Here is a 19,325-nt window from a genome sequence, read left to right as displayed (position 1 = left end):
ATTTCAGAAACATTTCAGAAATATTCCTGAAATGATGTAATGAATCTGAAATGTTGTAACATTTCGGAAATATTTCTGAGATATTTCGTGCCGTGTGGGAGATTAATAGAACATTGATAGATAAGCTGATACGGAAATAAAGTAATCATGTCCAGCCTCGTTAGTATAGCCGATGCTGAAGATACAAAAAAGACTGTTGATATAATTTTTACAGTGTATTTGCAATACTCCGTTCGATTTTTGTGATGGAACTCTTTGGATACCATCGTTATGGAATTAATTGTTTACAATCGTAATGGAACCGTTAACTGGAAACGATAATTCTTGCAGTCTTACTCCAAAAAAAAATTACTTGTTATATAACACATCGTTAAAATTGTGATCGTGGTTTTTGGACTTTCTAGAAACCAGGGGACTTCACGAGGGGCAACCGGTCCAGATGCTTCAAGACCAGGCCCAGTGCATTTTGGGAGATTACGTGAGATCGCGATATCCTCGTCAGCCAACAAGATTCGGGAGGCTGCTGCTCCTGCTCCCGAGTTTGAGGGCTGTAAATCCTTCGACCGTCGAACTCTTGTTCTTCCGGGAAACCATCGGGGAAATACCGATCGCTCGTCTGCTCGGCGATATGTACCAAATGGAGAGATACTCGAATTGAAAGTACCTAATCGTATTTCATAGAAAATCTGACGTAGCCAGAGGACTACTTTGACGTGTTTTTATATACTAACAATATTAAGTATTATGTTATTTTCTGCTTATCCCGCGATAAGATTGGCTATTACCCATATTCAGATAATATTGGGCTCTCTTATAGGTAAAATGTACATATAGGTATATGTATGTTTTATTTTAGTCGATGTGTGAAGGATCATTGGTCGAACAATAATTCACCGAAGACTGTCGATCCTTCCCACGATGAAACGTTATAGCTGTAAAGAATGTAGGTGTAAAGTTTCATGCAAACTGTGAATAACAGCTGTCAGCAGAACGATAATGTGTCTCCGTTACTGTAATACGTGACGAAGTACAGTCTGCGAGTTTCGTTAAATAACCGCTAAAGAGAAATTTGAAAAGAAACTTAGAATGTATCAGAAGAATTAAGAAGAACTGTAATATTCAAGTGATTGAGTCATACGCAAAACTGAATGTAGGTATATGGAGGCAATTTTTAATACAGTGATATGAAAAAAAAACAGCACCTCATCTCATTACAGAAGATATGTAATTAGACTTATTTCTCTTAAATATTCGTTGTAAAATTGCGCGGAAGATATTTTGACCAGAGGATCTGTGCTCTAATTGTCGTATACCAAGTACACATATAGCTGCATATATTTATTGACACTTTTTTCAACAATCTGTTACGTTTATCCACATAAAGAAAAACTTTATATTTAATTTGTTCCTATTTGCACTCTCTGGTGCAAATAACGGAGAAATAGAAAAAAAAAGAAGAAATTCATTCATACAATCGGATCACGATGAGCGCTGTCAATATCTGGTATTATAAATCTACGTTTTAATTATCCATACATACCAACAAATATGAAATACACATTCTTGTTAATATCGTACTGACTTTTGCAATATTGGGTCTGAAGTTTATTACAAATTGCGTCAAGTATGTTCATCATCACCTCAAACCCTCAAAATGAGTATCTTGTCTATCGAAACGAAAGAAAACGGACAAAAATACGTGAAACGATAAGACTATACAAGAGGAACAGTTCAACATTGTTACTGCATTGCCTTTCTTGTCAAAAAATTAAGAAAAATGCAAAAATCTCATGCTCGTGTTCGAATCATTTCGATATATAAGAGACGAATCACGGTATAGTTTATGCACGGACTTGCTATATTGCCACAGCTATGGGGATATGTTGCATCTTATCTTATCTTCGTGTCCGCCCAGTTATGACGGCTACGTATGGATTTGATAATTCGAAAGCAAATCGGTCGCACCATCCCTATCAATCGTTAAAACTCATTAATCTTTACGCTATAATGGCCTGTAATATATGTATCGTTGTTCATTTAGTTACAATGTTTTTTCAATCGTTTGAAAAATATTCTCACTTTCTTATTCGCTTACATTTGTAAAACACTTGGGAAATGTCGGGCAGATGTAATATATGGGTAATATTTATCGTGAAAATTGAATTGAGAATTTTTCATGCAGTATTATAGTATTATAATATATAGATATACAGTATTATATATCTAGGTGTATGTATGAAAATTCGTTAGCAAAGTATTTTAGCGATTTCCCAACTGTGATACGTTATGCAACCCCTTTCATTCGTCGTGTGCAATAAGAGTAACGAAAAAAAGAAATAATATATGAATAATAATGATTAATACCCGTAAGTATCAATGAGCGGTAATTGATTATATAGTCGGGATTCATGTGATTATACATAATATCGAAGGAAAGTTGACACAAATCGAGCAAACGTACTTTATTTATATCGCTTATTGCCGCATCTGTGCACTTTTACTTGTGTACGCATTCCACTAACTATAAGCACACTGTTGTTCTTCGTTGAATATTTTTAAACGAGGTTTCACACCGGTTGTACAAATTTCCGAGTAAAGTTTTCACAAATTTCGGCCGAAATCAGCGAAAGCAAACTTCAAAAGGTACGACAAAATTTGTTTATAAATTAGTCTTGATGTCAAGTGTAACGTTTGTCGATATTTCCAGGAATACGTCCCGAAACGACGTTCTCAAATCTTCTGAATTTCTCTCTTACCACTGTTTAACTCCCTAAATTGAAATAAAATTAAATATAATATATTCAAAATGCGAGATAACTGTTTCTTCAATAACTCGTAAGTTTATTCATACGGAACATTAATCGTTCATCGTGACACGAAGACTGTAAACGGTAAATCTCGATAAACGACGGTAAATTGAATAAAATTTACGTTACTTAATAATACATACATACAATGTTACGTGTACATACTGTAAAGTAGCTGTAAAATGTTTCTGCTGTAAATCGGAACAATGTGTATAAATGTATTACGTATTCATATACATATGATATAATATACATGCTTACTATTATCTTAAGGCGATTCAATTCCCGATTATGATTATGCGCTATTCATTCGGTTCGGGAAACAGAAAATAATAAATAAATGCAAGAAAAGTATGAATCAAGTGCGAACACTTGGCAGTAAAAATATGTCTTAGGGTATTGTTAGATGTGTTAATAACAAAGACACACTGTTTAATTTCGAACCATTTTAATAATCCACTCAACATAGGCGATCATTTATAAACACAATATTTATACTCAGTATTCATTTCACGTTTTTACAAATGTACATTACAGGCTCACTTGTAATGCTTACCAACTAATCATAAGTATGTATAAAGTTTAAAAGGAATAATTCAACAGTTTCTTTTGGAGTATGTGAATCGAAACTGCTGCATGCAAATTATGATATAAGTTGGACAACGGAAGCTCAACATCTTACCTCAAACAAACGACTTCAACTCTGACTAAAAATGGATACTAGTTGTTCATTTTAAATGCTCTGCAAACTTTTCCTACGTCCGATGCTGACGCAAGAATAAAAGCTAATCTTATCAGCTGATTGCGATTTATCGGATTTCTAAGAATATTAGTTCACGATCACGCCCCCTGTATTATCAACTCAAGGAAACAAAATATTTTACATTTAATAATACAAGTTTTGTTTATTTCAAGTGACATAATCATGTAGAACCATAGAAATTGAAGACCAGAATTAATGTACGAGTTTACCATTTCAACTTGGTTCTCCTCTAATAACGTCTCTTCGCATTGTAGCGAATTGTGTCTCCAGTTCTCATTCTCACCCATTATGGTATGGGCTGGTTCTGTTTCAATTTCTTGGCAAGCTTTCGCTTGATAACAAATGTCTTGTGAGTCGACATGTGTCGGTAGCTCCAACAAAACGGCTTACTAATACGATACATTATGGAAGATTGCCATGAAACAAGTTTGAAAAATTATATGAAAATTTTTTTAAAAAGTAGAAACTATCATTCAGATCAATTACGCGAGCCGGTTTCATTTACGGATCAAAAACCGCTCGTAAGCTCCCTCCGATAAAAACCGTAAGTACCAACATGCGCTTTAGTTAGAACACATGATCACAGTTCGTCGCGGGACTGTATATGATTCATAACGAATTCGTAAAGATCGTCCAATGTACGCGATCCGTTGTACTCGGACAATTTTCGGCCGTCCTTGTACAGGAAGAGAGTTGGGAAGCCGTCCACTTCCTGGTCGTTACACAGCTGTTTGCTACTGTTCATCGTACAGTCGACCTTTACTATGTGCACATTTTCGTTTGCCCAGAACTTTTTTCCAAGCTCTTCCCACGTCGGGGCTAGACGCTTGCAGTGTCCGCACCACGGTGCGAAAAACTTGATGAATGTTACACCCTTCTCAATACCGTTCTTGAAACTCTCACCGGTCAACGTGAACACCGCGTCCGACGGACCGCCAGACTCTTTCTTTTCCTCGTCATTACTCTCCGCGTTCTTGCCCAGCATCATCGACACGTAAGTCTTCAACTCCTCGTGAGATCTCTGCCCCGTGTATTTATCAATCTGAGAAGTGAAAAAGCATTTTAAGAGGTATGGTCAATACTTATTGTACCACTTGAATAAATCATAAAAATTTCGATAAATGCTCATCGCGATTGAATTCGATATTAGCTGTGACATAAAACTTACCTTTTTACCGTCTTCAATCCACAACAGAGTCGGGTAGCCTTTAATGTCGAATTGGCCACAAACTGAGCGATGCTGGGTGCAGTCCACTTTAGAGATACTAACCAGGTCGCCATGAGCGAAGCTGTTCGCAAGCTCATCCCAAGTGGGTGCTAACTTTTGGCAATGTCCGCACCATGGTGCATAGAATTTAACAAAATGCTTTCCACTGGATACGTGTTTGTCAAATGTATATTCGGACAGTTCCAATAGTCCGTTCACAGGCTGCGGTACAGCTGGTTCGCTGTTCTCTTCCTGCGATATAAAATTACCTGATAAATAGTCAGAATTTTTGAAGATCGTATTACCGATAAAATATAGAGCAGTAATACTAACAACTGGAACGCTTCCGATTTGCTCATTGATGAATGTTGTCAGGGTGGGTAAGTCTCGAGTCCCACGGAACTTGATACCTTTGCTTCCGCCAGCTTTGAAGAACTTGAGACTGAAGATAAATGCAGGTAGTTATATGAGGTTATGGAATTTCCAACTAGTTGGTAATTTACAAGGAAAAATATAGATGAAAGTAGTTTAATGACCCTGAATTTCGAAACATTGAACAATTCAACTGAAGCTACAAATTTCTTTGCTTCTAAAAGGAAAAAAATTAGCGAGACTCAATCGGGTTGAAGAAAAATTGATAATTATTACGTTGGGTATCCAGTCACATCATTATCCGAACAGACAGTTGCATCAACGGTACAATCGACTTTTGCAATTCGAACTTGACCATCGTCAATTCCATTGAGCATTTCAGCTAATTGTTCCCACGTCGGTGCGAGTCGCTGGCAGTGTCCACACCTAATAAATAACAGAATATTTTCGTTCTATGTATGACGTGTTTATTAAGATTTACATACCCCTAGTCATTTTCAACAAATTTTGTAATTTTTACTCTATATTTTGAGGATAATTCAACACTTGTTTGAATGAAGTATTTGATAAATTTAGAGAGTCGAATTTACTTGAATAATGCACTGCTAAATATAGGTTGAAATATCAAATCTTAAAGCCATTTTCACAGGAATTGTGTTTCTTAAAACTTTGGGGCAGGTTACTTGAGACCTCTAATGGAGATTGAATCTGAATTTGAACTGTACATTTGTGATATTATCTGTTCATCTGTGGCTCTCAGGTTTCAAAATCATATGACCAAGTTTCATTTACTTTAAGAATTTATTTAACATTTGTTTCGGTTACTACCATTTCATCATTTCCTATAAAATCTCATCCTTCATATTATAAATATACTGATGCTACTATTTTTCATTTTTTTCTTTCATAAATAATTGTGTCTCTGAAAATCACATACTCAAATAAACTACAAACACAGAGATTTGAAATTTCAATAATATTGACAGCAAAAAAACTTAGCGGAATCAGCTACACTTATTCCGGTGTCCCGGAGATATGCATCAACATTATACTTGTAATGAGTGTAATGACAATTGAAATATTATGAATTATAAACTATATATTTCGTGTTCGCTTGTGTGTCCAAAATTTTTTGACTTACCAAGGTGCGTAAAACATGACAAAATGATCTTTCTTGGCTATCTCGACAGGGAAGGTTTCCGCCGAATATTGAAGAGTGTGGACGTCATCGTCGTGAGCAATGACCTCGCTTTGATATGTTGAAATTGTGACAAGAAGTGCGATGATTTTAAGAAGCATAGTTACGAGTGTCTGTGATTCGCTTTAATTTAATCGCTGATAAATCAAACAATCGTTGTCCACTGATTTTCTGAAAGAAAACAAAAAACCAATCGTCGTGTTGTTATCAGTTACTGAGAACCAAGAGAAGATGCGGGCAAATTTGCGTGAATAAAAAAAATCGGCGAAATTTGACAAAACTTCCAGTTTTATTAAATTAAGGTTAGCTAACTAATGCGCGATTTCTACTTATGAGGAAACAAAATCTTCCCGCAGCTTGTTATTTAGCGTAATATTTTATACTTTTGTCGAGGGAATTATTCAGGGGGAGGTGCAGTCTTGATATCGAAGTGCAACACTTTCTCGCAAGAACACGTTACCTCTCGCCGACCGATCGAAAACACACAAAACTCCAATCCGCCCACCGGGTACGAGACAGCGTACCGCGGGATGACACTGCGCCTGATTAGAAACGACTCTTACTCCACCTGGCGGCGAATCGGAATACTGAAGTTTAAAACATGGGCGGGAATGTTTGTCAATTCCGTCGCGTGACCGATTTGGGAGTTTCTGCGAGAGTACACCGCATTCTTTCGTGAAATATCGATTCAATTAGAAATTTTTGGTCGTATGACCGTTTTGGTACTTGAGAGTGCGCTGTGGTCGGCTAGTGAACATAAGATTTCATGTCGATTAGTTAAGTAGTTATATGCAAATATAACTTTAAAGCTTCCCTCGCAGCGAAATTGATGGATGAAAAATCTATACGATATTAATTCAGTCCGGGCTAGTTATGAGTAAAGCGCACTAACCGACAGTTACTGAGCTTACGTGGACTATATTGAGGATTTTTGTTTTGGTCCAGATAAAAAGTGAGGCTAACTCTTTTTGATTTTTGGTAAAAATTTTGAGATTCTGAAAAGTGCTGGCGTTGACTGAAGAACATAAAGACTGATGGTAACCCTGGGTAAATTTTTGTGACCAGTTTTCGGGGGGCAAGTGGGCCCAAGTGGGCCTGGGAGCGTAGGAGGGTTCTGCTCTATCGAGTCTACTTAACGAGCTCGCACTCAAGGAGGATGCCTCCTTGATCGCACTGACATTCGTAGCAGCCAAAGTAGTGTCGATATGAAAGTTTGAGATTGATTCGACACAAAGAGACTACTTGTCGACTGCGACTTAAAAATGTCGATCAGCTCGATAATCCCCGTGACAAGAAGCGTGACCGCGTCCACCGCAAACCACCCCGAACTACCACCGAGCACCATCAACCACCGCCGACCACCTCGGATCACCTTCGCCCTCGTCCACCTCGGCCATTTCCCCCACCTGCTCCTCCAGCCCCTCGTTGTCCTCGTCGTTGGCGTCCTCATCCATCACCACCAATCATCTCCAACCACCACCTAACACCTCCGACAATCTCTTACCACCACCAAACACCTCCTACCATCTTCATCCACCTCCTACCACCTCCTACTGCCATCAACCACCTCCTACCAGCGCCTACCACCTCCTGCCATTTCCGGACATCGCCAACGACCTCCGAGCACCACGGACCACCTTCGTTCTCCTCGTCCCCCTCCACGTCATCCGCCGACCGCTCGTCTTCGTCGTCCTCGTCGACCACGACCGATCACCGTCATACACCTCTAAACGCCTCCTACGTTGACTGAAGAATAAAAATACAGTTGCCCCAATGGGCTTTGGTGGGACAACCGAAAGTCGTCGTACGCTTGCGCTCCCTGAGATGTTCCATCGGTAGAGTTGAGAACTTATTGCAGAACATCAGAGAATTACCGATTTCGAAATGATGATGGCTGCATTCACCTTCCGAGTAACACAGTCTTCGCAATGGTGAGCCCAAGCCAGTACTTGGCTTGTGTATACTAACCGACGTGTCGGCGATACAAAAAATTAATAATGAAAATAAATTTCGTCCAAAATACATTGATACATGATGCATACTATAAATTATGTAATTTTCCAGGAGACAAACTAGATTATATACAATAATACGGCTATGATATGATAACAAAAGAATTGTTCATTTCGAAATGGGATTCTATTCGACACGCGCTCGATGTATTCCATTTGCTCTCTCGATCTTGAATTTTCATAGACATAGCATGGAAACGTTTTAACTAGTCGTAAGTGAACTATCTACGTTGGGTAAGAAAAAAATTCGGAGTAACTGTAATACATCACGGATGCGCTAATTTTGATCGAGATGAAATGGATGCTTCGTATATGAAACAGTATTTAACGCAGTGTCCTGGCTTCAAGACGTAAAAAGGTGATTGCCAGCGATTTTTTTTTTTAGTTGGGGAGAGAATGAACTAAGCTTCATAAAATTTCGAGTGTATTTTAATACACATTTGAAAGGTACGAGCGAAAATTTTTATCATCCAACTGTCGCAGAACGGCAGCGTTACTAGCCGACCCGTTAACTGAAGAATATATCTTCAGTCAACGGCTGACCATCGAAGGGTCTGGCCGCTTGAGTCTGGAATCGGCAGGAAAGATCAAGTGCCTATTTCTCGTATGAAATGTGAAAACTAAAATCATTGTACATCATATCATATCATCATACATCATATCATACATCATATCATACATACTATTGAAGTTCAAAATCCAAGTTTGCATGTCGGATATTCGAATGTTCAGAAAGTGACGTCACCAAAATTTTATTTTGTCTTGACGTCATCCATCTATATCGACGAAAATCAGTTAACCGAATTCCTCAGTCCGGAAACAACCGCGCAGTAGAGCGGACGGATGAAAATCGCGCTCCGCAAATTTCGAATACCGGGTTCTCTACCTCCTGCATCCTGCGTTCCGGGTCCGCTTCCTCGTGCAACTCGAGTTCCAGGACAAGCGCTCCGTAGTTCCTGCGCTCAAAGTCCACTACCTGGTGAAACTGGACTTCCAGGACAAGCGCTTCGTGGTTCCTGTGGAGCAGGTACAATACCTGGTGAAACTCGACTTCCAGAACAAGCGTTCCGTAGTTCTGGCTGTCCAGGTCCTTGACCTGGTGACTTTTGACCTTCACAACTAATTTTCCGTAGTTTTCCAGTTTTTCGTAGTTCTCCATTGTTCCTGCGCTTCAGGTCCACTACCTGGTGTAACTCGACTTCCAGGACACGCGCTCCGTGGTTCCTGCGCTCCAAGTCCGCTATCTGGTACAACTCGACTTCAGGGACAAGCGCTCAGTAGTTTTCGCGCGCCGGGTCCACTACCTGGTGAAACTCGATTTCTAGAACAAGCGCTCCCTAGTTCTGACTGTCCAGGTCCTTGACCTGGTGACTACTGACCTTCAGGACTAATTTTCAAGTTTACAAGTTTGATTATTGCAAACGTCATGTTTTGTACCATCAAACCAATATGCGTGCTTCGGATACAATTTTGAATCGGGATAATAACCGTACGACCACGATCAACAAATTGCAATTGCAATTTGGCATTCATCCTTACACAATATTTTTGATGTGTTTTAATACTGGAAATATTGATTAGTATTCGAGGATAACCCGAGGTGGTTAGTGGTGGTCGTTGGATGTGTTTGGAAATGGTCGGAGGTGGTCGGAGGGGGTTGGGGCTGGTTGCGGGTGATCGAGATAGATGAGGAGGTGACCGAGGAGCAGGACGGGGAAGATGAGAAGAACAAGGTGGACGAGGATGACGAGGATTTGTGCACTGTGAGTATAACATTTTTATAATATTTAACGGAGTGGGAGTAGGATCAGGAGTAGAAGTAGAAGTAGGAGTGGGATCAGGATCGAGAGTAAGAGTGGAAGTAGGATCACGAGTAGTACCAGGAGTAGGACCAGGAGTAGGATCAGGAGTGGGATCAGAAGCGGGAGTGGGATCAAGAAGATAAGTAGGATCAGGAGAGGGATCAGAAGTGGGACCAGAAGTGGGATCAGGAGTCAAATCAGGAGTAGGATCTGAAGTAGGATCAGAAGTAATAAGTACCAGGAGTAGGACCAGAAGTAGGATCACGAGTAGGATCAAAGTGGAAGTGGGACCAGGAGTAGGAGTAGGATCAACTATTTTCATGTAAGCCAGTAACAAAAAGCTATGTTTCTATTTCTGCACGGTGAATATAACGTTTTTCTAATATTTAATACCAATTGTAACTATACTTTATCTGAAATTTTTTAAACTTGTGACGTTTACAATAAATTATTTCAATTTAGTTTTCGCGCAAGCGCATATTCAGTAGCTTCAAATGCGCTGATAAAATTTATTACATATTAATCAATTATATTAATCCTTACAGAATATTTTCGATGTGTTCTTATACTGAAAATATTTATTACTATTCAAGGTATAACTCGAGGTGGTTAGCGGTGGTCGTTGGAAGTGAATTGGTAGTGGTCGGACGTGGACGAAGATTTGTGCTCGGTGAGTTTAATATTTTGATAATATTTAATGGCAAGTTTAATTATGTTGTATCTAAAATTTTTCAAACCTGTCATGTTTAAAATTTATTTCAATTCATTTTTTGCGCAAGCACAATAGTAGCTATAAATGCGCTGATAAAATTTATTATATGATCGAATAATCAATTAATTATATCAATCCTTACACAATATTTTTGATGTATTCTCATACTAAAACTTTCTGTAAGAGATGTTGAAGATTTTCAACATAATTATGTTTCAGTTCTGTGCCCCACCTACTGATCCACTGGTACATATCCTCCGACGTGACATCGCTGTGCTACGTATAAAGAAGACAAGATTTATTAAGATGCAAATCGCTCCTCTCTTCTTGCCATTGTGCTTTCAGCCATTGTTGTGCCGTGTGTTTAAAATTTAGGACAGTATATAATATAGAATAACAGGTACAGCTACGAATATAACACTACAATAAATCTTATAGAAATGAGCTCTCATTGAGATTTCTCTGTATTTATAACTCGACGCGAGAAGGCAAAAATCAATGTAATGCCATCTGCAAGGTAATTTGACTCGCGCTTGCACAACGAGAACTCGTTGGGCATTTTGCGGTGAAGTTTGAAAAATTGTTGTACAAGAAATTAAATAACTATAAAAATAGATAAAAAATATTATCTCTAATAGTGAATGTAGCTAATACAGCTTTAACCGTATATTGATTATGTTAATGATCTATTGTGACAAGATCGGAATTAGATAAGCTCTCTAAATACTCTTTTCTAGACTATTAATTTATATCATGTATATGTAAATGTATATTTATTGAGTTTATACAATCACTGCACTAGGATTACCCTTGCCACGTTTTATGGTGCGCTTGTGTAATTTGTATATTATTAACCTTACGTTTTACTCTATTTGCGACAAGTTGTGAGTGTTTCTAATTTCTTGGCAATTATTTATGTACATGTAAGTGTATATATGTATATGTATACTTATGCATGTGTATATACATATATACACATATTTAAAACTAGATTTTTACAATAAACACAGAGGTTTTAGTATATTCACATACGGATTTCTGTGTATAGGTATACTTGAACTAAAATATCCTTATCTCTAACACGGAGTACTTCGTAATTCGCATTTGTTCTTGTAACCCAATGTCCTGCATACGATGGCAAAAATCGAGATCCAACTTAACTGAGTCTCAAAGCCCTGTTGACATAAAAGCAGCTATTTGATAGAAATTATAGTTTATAGTTTACACAGCCCATTGCATGATATTTCATTATAAATACGTACGTTTCAATGTATTTAGGAATAATTTATCAAATGTACAGAGGTCATGTGCAAATAATAAATGAATTCGACCGCAGTTTGATGTATTCGTTAGAGCTTTAACAATAAATTTAAGCTTTGTTACTTCTTTTATTTTATTATGGATAATCAAAAACATTTCCGACTATTCGTGCTGTGGAAGCATGGGGATTAAACCAAATGTAGCAAAAGATTAGAAACAGTGTATGTAGAGTACGGGTATTTTTCTAATAATGCGAACACGTGCCGCCAGCTTAGTTTTGACATATCTAGAATACCACGCCTTGCGAATTAGCTTTCCAGACAGAGATGAATGATGAATTTTAAGGACTGCATTATCGTTGTTGAATACTCTATGCCTCAAGGGAAACTAAAATCTGTAACGATAAAATTGATGCACCGGATCATCGTCGACTTTAACTTTTGAAATGTCCTACCATTTCCGAACACCTCCAACCATCCTATTTACCTATATTACTAGATTAGCTATGATATGAAAAGAGAAGAATTATTCATTTCGAAATGGGATTCTATTCGACGCGCGCTCGATGTATTCCACAACATTAGTATTCATAATTATTCCAACAACTTTTCATTTGCTCTCTCGATCTTGAATTTTCATAGGCATAGAATCGAAACGCTGTTTTAGCTGGTCGCAAGTGAAGTATCTGCGTTGGGTGGAGGAGCAGAATTGTTTTTCGAAACTATTCGGATGGAAAAAAATTCAGAGTAACTGTAATACATCACAGATGCGCTAATTTTGATTAAGATTAAATGGATTCTCCGTACATGAGACAGTATTTAACGCAGCGTAGTGATTTAACGACCTAAGAAAGTGATGGGAAGAGAAGGAACGAGGCTTCTTAACACTTCGAGTGTATTTTAACACACATTTGAAAGGTACGAGCAAAATTTTTCATCATCCGACTGTCGCAGAACGGCAGCGTTATCAGCTGACCCGTTAACTGAAGGATGTATCTTCAGTCAACGGCTGACCATCGAAGGGCCTGGCCGCTTGAGTCTGGAATCGGCAGGAGAGATAAAGTGCGTATTTCTTGTATGAAATGTGAAAACTGAAATCATTGTACATCATATCATATCATCATACATCATACATCATACATCATCATACCTAGTATTACAGTTCGAAACCAAAGTTTGAATTTTCGGATGTTCGGAAAGTGACGTCACCAATCTAAAATCGGCTAGCCGAGTTCCTCAGTCCGGTAACAACCGCGCAGTGGAGCGGACGGATGAGAGTCGCGCTCCGCAAATTTCGAGTACCGGGTTCTCAACCTCCCGGATCCCGCGCTTCGGGTCCGCTACGCGGTGAAACTCGACTTCCAGGATAAGCGCTCCGTGGTTCCTCGTTCACGTTTACAATAAATTGTTTCAATTCGTTTTTCGCGCAACCCCAAATTCAGTAGCTGTCACTGCGCTAATAAAATTTCTCGACTTCCAGGATAAGCGCTCCGTGGTTCCTGGTTCACGTTTACAATAAATAATTTCAATTCGTTTTTCGCGCAACCCCAAATTCAGTAGCTGTCACTGCGCTGATAAAATTTCTCGACTTCCAGGATAAGCGCTCCGTGGTTCCTCGTTCACGTTTACAATAAATTGTTTCAATTCGTTTTTCGCGCAACCCCAAATTCAGTAGCTGTCACTGCGCTGATAAAATTTCTCGACTTCCAGCATAAGCGCTCCGTGGTTCCTCGTTCACGTTTACAATAAATAGTTTCAATTCGTTTTTCGCGCAACCCCAAATTCAGTAGCTGTCACTGCGCTGATAAAATTTCTCGACTTCCAGGATAAGCGCTCCGTGGTTCCTGGTTCACGTTTACAATAAATAATTTCAATTCGTTTTTCGCGCAACCCCAAATTCAGTAGCTGTCACTGCGCTGATAAAATTTCTCGACTTCCAGCATAAGCGCTCCGTGGTTCCTCGTTCACGTTTACAATAAATAGTTTCAATTCGTTTTTCGCGCAACCCCAAATTCAGTAGCTGTCACTGCGCTTATAAAATTTCTCGACTTCCAGGATAAACGCTCCGTGGTTCCTGGTTCATGTTTACAATAAATTATTTCAATTCGTTTTTCGCGCACGCCCAAATTCAGTAGCTGTCGGTGCGCTAATAAAATTTCTATAACTTTACAATCTTCTCGTAATCTTTTTGGTAAAATATGTCGATAAAAAAATTATATCAAACTTTACACATTATTTTTGATTAGTTCTCACGCTGAAAATATTTATTAGTTTTCGAGGTATAACTCGAGGTGGTTGCGGGTAATCTCGGTGATTCAGGAGGAGGGGGACGAGGATTTGTGCTCGGTGAGTAAAACACTTTTATAATATTTCATGGCAATCGTAATTATATTTCATCTGAAATATTACAAACTTTCACGTTTACAATAAATTATTTCAATTTATTTTTTGTGCAAGCACATATTCAGTAGCTATGAATAATCTTATCCAATTTATTATATTATTAATTAATTATTCAACCAATTACTCAATTATATTAATCCTCACACAATATTTTCGATGTGTTCTTATACAGAAAATATTTATTACTATTCAAGGTATAACCTGAGGTGGTTGAAGGTGGTCGGAGGTGGACGAGGAGGAGGACGAGGAGGACGAGGATTTGTGCTGGGTGAGTAAAACACTTTCATAATATTTGATGGCAATTGTAATTATATTTCATCTGAAATATTACAAACTTGTCACATTCACAATAAATTATTTCAATTCATTCTTCGTGCAAGCACATATTCAGTAGCTGTGAATAATCTTGTACAATTTATTATATTATTAATTAATTGATTAATTACAATAATTCTTACACAATATTTTTGATGTGTTCTTATACTAAAAATATTAATTACTATTCCAGGTATTACCCGAGGTGGTCGGAGGTGGTCGAGGAGGAGGACGAGCTGGACGAGGAGGAGGACCAGGTGGACGAGGAGGAGGCGGGGTGGGTCGTGGGAGAGGACCTCTCCTCTCGTCAGAGGAGGGGAGGGAGAGGGGCAGGGAAGGGGGAGAGGTGGGCGGGGAAGGGAAGGGACGGGAAGGGAAGGGAAGGGGCGGGGAGGGGAGGGAAGGGCGGCGGGGCGGGGGAGGGAGGGAGGGCGGGAGGGCGGGAGGGAGGGCGGGAGGGAGGGAGGGTGGGAGGGCGGGAGGGAGGGAGGGAGAGAGTGGAGGACGGATGTTGATGCGAGCCCGTTAGAATTAATAGAGCAGTACACCCCCCCCCCCCTCTCGCGCCCGCCCACCCGCCCTCCCTCCCTCCCTTCCTCCCTCCCTCCCTCCCTCCCTCCCTCCCTCCCACCCTCCCTTCCTTCCTCCCTCCCTCCCTCCCATCCCTTCCCATCCCTTCCCATCCCATCCCTTCCCTTCCCTTCCCCTCTCTACCCCCCTCCCCGCCCACCTCTACCCCTCCCCTGCCCCTTCCCCTCCACTGCCCCTCCTCGCCTCTCCTCTCCCACGACCCACCCCGCCTCCTCCTCGTCCACCTCGTCGTCCTCCTGGTCCACCTCGTCCTCCTCCTCGTCCACCTCCGACCACCTCCAACCACCGCCAACCACCTCGGGTTATACCTGGAATAGTAATAAATATTTTCAGTATGAGAACACATCAAAAATATTGTATAAGGATTAATGTAATTAATTAATTTAATAATAATATAATAATTTGTGTAAGATTATTCATAGCTACTGAATATGTGCTTGCACGAGAAATGAATTGAAATCATTTATTGTAAACGTGACAAGTTTGTAATATTTCAGATGAAATATAATTACAATTGCCATTAAATATTATAAGAATGTCAATTAATTAATTAATAATATAATAAATTGTATAAGATTATTTATAGCTACTGAATATGTGCTTGCACGAAAAATGAATTGAAATAATTTAATGTTAACATGACTAGTTTGAAATATGTTATATAAAATATAATTGCAATTGCCATCAAATATTATAAAAGTGTTTTACTCACCCAGCACGAATCCTCGTTCTCCTCGTCCTCCTCCTCGTCCACCTCCGACCACCTTCAACCACCTCGAACAACCACCGATAACCACCTCAGGTTATATCTTGAATAGTAATAAATATTTTCAGTATAAGAACACATGGAAATATTGTGTAAGGATTAATATAATTGAGTAATTGATTAATTAATTGATTATTAATATAATGAACTGTATAAGCTTATTCATAGCTACTGAATATGTGCTTGCTCGAAAAATGAATTGGAATAATTTGATGTGAACATGACTAGTTTGAAATATTTTAGATAAAATATAATTACAATTGCCAGCAAATATTATGAAATTGTTTTACTCACCGAGCACAAATCCTCGTCCCTCTCCTCCTGAATCACCACGATTACCCGCAACCACCCCTAACCACCCCCAACGACCACCGCCAACCACCTCGAGTTATACCTCGAATGCTAATGAATATTTTCAGGATAAGATCAAATCAAAAATACCGTGTAAGGTTTAATATAATTTTTTTATCGACATATTTGACCAAAAAGTTCATGAGAATATTGTAAAGTTATAGAAATTTTATTAGCGCACTGACAGCTACTGAATTTGGGGTTGCGCGAGAAGCGAATTGAAATTATTTATTGTAAACGTGAACCAGGAACCACGGAGCGCTTATCCTGGAAGTCGAGCAATTTTGTTAGCGCACTGACAGCTACTGAATTTGGGGTTGCGCGAAAAACGAATTGAAATTATTTATTGTAAACGTGAACCAGGAACCACGGAGCGCTTATCCTGGAAGTCGAGAAATTTTATTAGCGCAGTGACAGCTACTGAATTTGGGGTTGCGCGAAAAACGAATTGAAATTATTTATTGTAAACGTGAACCAGGAACCACGGAGCGCTTATCCTGGAAGTCGAGAAATTTTATTAGCGCAGTGACAGCTACTGAATTTGGGGTTGCGCGAAAAACGAATTGAAATTATTTATTGTAAACGTGAACCAGGAACCACGGAGCGCTTATCCTGGAAGTCGAGAAATTTTATTAGCGCAGTGACAGCTACTGAATTTGGGGTTGCGCGAAAAACGAATTGAAATTATTTATTGTAAACGTGAACCAGGAACCACGGAGCGCTTATGCTGGGAGTCGAGAAATTTTATTAGCGCAGTGACAGCTACTGAATTTGGGGTTGCGCGAAAAACGAATTGAAATTATTTATTGTAAACGTGAACCAGGAACCACGGAGCGCTTATCCTGGAAGTCGAGAAATTTTATCAGCGCAGTGACAGCTACTGAATTTGGGGTTGCGCGAAAAACGAATTAAAATTATTTATTGTAAACGTGAACCAGGAACCACGGAGCGCTTATCCTGGAAGTCGAGAAATTTTATTAGCGCAGTGACAGCTACTGAATTTGGGGTTGCGCGAAAAACGAATTGAAACAATTTATTGTAAACGTGAACGAGGAACCACGGAGCGCTTATCCTGAAAGTCGAGAAATTTTATTAGCGCAGTGACAGCTACTGAATTTGGGGTTGCGCGAAAAACGAATTGAAACAATTTATTGTAAACGTGAACGAGGAACCACGGAGCGCTTATGCTGGAAGTCGAGAAATTTTATCAGCGCAGTGACAGCTACTGAATTTGGGGTTGCGCGAAAAACGAATTGAAATTATTTATTGTAAACGTGAACCAGGAACCACGGAGCGCTTATCCTGGAAGTCGAGAAATTTTATTAGCGCAGTGACAGCTACTGAATTTGGGGTTGCGCGAAAAACGAATTGAAACAATTTATTGTAAACGTGAACGAGGAACCACGGAGCGCTTATCCTGAAAGTCGAGAAATTTTATTAGCGCAGTGACAGCTACTGAATTTGGGGTTGCGCGAAAAACGAATTGAAATTATTTATTGTAAACGTGAACCAGGAACCACGGAGCGCTTATCCTGGAAGTCGAGAAATTTTATTAGCGCAGTGACAGCTACTGAATTTGGGGTTGCGCGAAAAACGAATTGAAATTATTTATTTTTAACGTGAACGAGGAACCACGGAGCGCTTATCCTGAAAGTCGAGAAATTTTATCAGCGCAGTGACAGCTACTGAATTTGGGGTTGCGCGAAAAACGAATTGAAACTATTTATTGTAAACGTGAACCAGGAACCACGGAGCGCTTATCCTGGAAGTTGAGAAATTTTATTAGCGCAGTGACAGCTACTGAATTTGGGGTTGCGCGAAAAACGAATTGAAACAATTTATTGTAAACGTGAACGAGGAACCACGGAGCGCTTATGCTGGAAGTCGAGAAATTTTATCAGCGCAGTGACAGCTACTGAATTTGGGGTTGCGCGAAAAACGAATTGAAACAATTTATTGTAAACGTGAACGAGGAACCACGGAGCGCTTATCCTGGAAGTCGAGAAATTTTATCAGCGCAGTGACAGCTACTGAATTTGGGGTTGCGCGAAAAACGAATTGAAATTATTTATTGTAAACGTGAACCAGGAACCACGGAGCGCTTATCCTGGAAGTCGAGAAATTTTATTAGCGCAGTGACAGCTACTGAATTTGGGGTTGCGCGAAAAACGAATTGAAACAATTTATTGTAAACGTGAACGAGGAACCACGGAGCGCTTATCCTGAAAGTCGAGAAATTTTATTAGCGCAGTGACAGCTACTGAATTTGGGGTTGCGCGAAAAACGAATTGAAATTATTTATTTTTAACGTGAACGAGGAACCACGGAGCGCTTATCCTGAAAGTCGAGAAATTTTATCAGCGCAGTGACAGCTACTGAATTTGGGGTTGCGCGAAAAACGAATTGAAACTATTTATTGTAAACGTGAACCAGGAACCACGGAGCGCTTATCCTGGAAGTTGAGAAATTTTATTAGCGCAGTGACAGCTACTGAATTTGGGGTTGCGCGAAAAACGAATTGAAACAATTTATTGTAAACGTGAACGAGGAACCACGGAGCGCTTATGCTGGAAGTCGAGAAATTTTATCAGCGCAGTGACAGCTACTGAATTTGGGGTTGCGCGAAAAACGAATTGAAACAATTTATTGTAAACGTGAACGAGGAACCACGGAGCGCTTATCCTGGAAGTCGAGAAATTTTATCAGCGCAGTGACAGCTACTGAATTTGGGGTTGCGCGAAAAACGAATTGAAATTATTTATTGTAA

The 19,325-nt window shown here is 39.4% G+C and overlaps 2 protein-coding genes and 1 long non-coding RNA gene across 6 annotated transcripts in view; 2 read left to right on the top strand and 1 right to left on the bottom strand.

Annotated features, from left to right (window-relative positions):
* Positions 1-4,017, top strand: part of LOC124297875 (protein dissatisfaction) — a 34,295-nt gene extending 30,278 nt beyond the window's left edge. The window contains exon 9 of the mRNA XM_046749223.1: positions 405-4,017. Coding sequence (XP_046605179.1) covers positions 405-658 — 254 coding nt within the window. The 3' untranslated portion in view covers positions 659-4,017. The remainder of the gene's footprint in view (positions 1-404) is intronic.
* Positions 3,239-6,886, bottom strand: LOC124297881 (thioredoxin domain-containing protein 5 homolog). Of its 3 annotated transcripts, none has more exons than XM_046749236.1 (6): positions 6,731-6,886; positions 6,291-6,518; positions 5,426-5,575; positions 5,111-5,219; positions 4,739-5,029; positions 3,239-4,612 (listed from the first exon to the last, which is right to left on the bottom strand). In XM_046749236.1, the coding sequence occupies exons 2-6, from the start codon at positions 6,446-6,448 to the stop codon at positions 4,151-4,153; spliced, it is 1,170 nt and encodes a 389-aa protein (XP_046605192.1). In that variant the 5' UTR covers positions 6,449-6,518; positions 6,731-6,886; the 3' UTR covers positions 3,239-4,150. The 3 variants fall into 3 exon arrangements, with proteins under 3 accessions (XP_046605192.1, XP_046605210.1, XP_046605199.1); XM_046749254.1 differs by having other exon boundaries at positions 6,808-6,879; XM_046749243.1 differs by having other exon boundaries at positions 6,749-6,857.
* A 2,446-nt stretch (positions 6,887-9,332) lies between these two features.
* Positions 9,333-11,118, top strand: LOC124297055 (uncharacterized). Of its 2 annotated transcripts, XR_006906515.1 has the most exons (4): positions 9,333-9,386; positions 9,493-10,122; positions 10,755-10,831; positions 11,093-11,118. It is a non-coding gene; the product is annotated as an uncharacterized LOC124297055 (long non-coding RNA). The 2 variants fall into 2 exon arrangements; XR_006906514.1 differs by lacking the exon at positions 9,333-9,386 and having other exon boundaries at positions 9,455-10,122.
* Positions 11,119-19,325: the final 8,207 nt, after the last annotated feature.

Source organism: Neodiprion virginianus, chromosome 1 (genome assembly GCF_021901495.1).
Source record: "Neodiprion virginianus isolate iyNeoVirg1 chromosome 1, iyNeoVirg1.1, whole genome shotgun sequence".
Lineage (NCBI taxonomy): Eukaryota > Metazoa > Arthropoda > Insecta > Hymenoptera > Diprionidae > Neodiprion > Neodiprion virginianus.
The sequence above is the reverse complement of the archived record's forward strand: the minus strand, read 5'-3'. Positions and strand labels throughout refer to the sequence as shown.